At 33.5% G+C, this 562-nt stretch overlaps 1 protein-coding gene across 1 annotated transcript in view; it reads left to right on the plus strand.

Moving 5' to 3' along the window:
- Window positions 1-266, plus strand: part of LOC105448555 — a 19,680-nt gene extending 19,414 nt beyond the window's left edge. The window contains exon 2 of the mRNA XM_011687197.1: window positions 129-266. Within this exon, the coding sequence (XP_011685499.1) occupies window positions 129-266 (138 nt within the window). The remainder of the gene's footprint in view (window positions 1-128) is intronic.
- The last annotated feature ends 296 nt before the right edge of the window (window positions 267-562 follow it).

Raw genomic sequence — 562 nt, forward strand, 5'->3', positions numbered from 1 at the left:
AAGCATTGCATTGCAATATGCAATATTGCAACTTTGCTGCAAACTTCTGTGCTGTATGGGAGTAAATCGGGAGCATTATTTTGAGCTATTGATTCAGAAATTTTCATCTTGCGGGCTAACTTCACGAGGGTATGTTGTACCACCCGACAACGATTCCGGTGGTCGCGGCGGAGGAAGAGGTAGCGGAAGCGGAGAGCCCGGTGTACGAGCCAATCACACCACCGCTACCGATGGAGACCGAGGAAAGGAATGGCGTGGAAGAATGAAATAATCTATAAGAACATTATACTGTGTTATTGTATTTTCATTGGTTTTATATTATCGGGTGTTTTGTATTGATTTTCTTTTATGAACTATTATTTTGTATTTTATATGGGATTTTGCATGTTTATATTTTTTATTTTTTTTATTTTTATTTATTTTTTATTTTATTTTCAATCAAGACATAAGTGATATAAAATGGTAAATTAGCAATAAAAGAGTTAAACGCAATAAAGCGATGTAAGTATTAAAACTGTATGATTTTATGTTGATAAATTTAATAATGTTATCGTATACTAAT

This window comes from Wasmannia auropunctata, unplaced genomic scaffold (assembly GCF_000956235.1).
Source record: "Wasmannia auropunctata unplaced genomic scaffold, wasmannia.A_1.0 LD336085.1, whole genome shotgun sequence".
Lineage (NCBI taxonomy): Eukaryota > Metazoa > Arthropoda > Insecta > Hymenoptera > Formicidae > Wasmannia > Wasmannia auropunctata.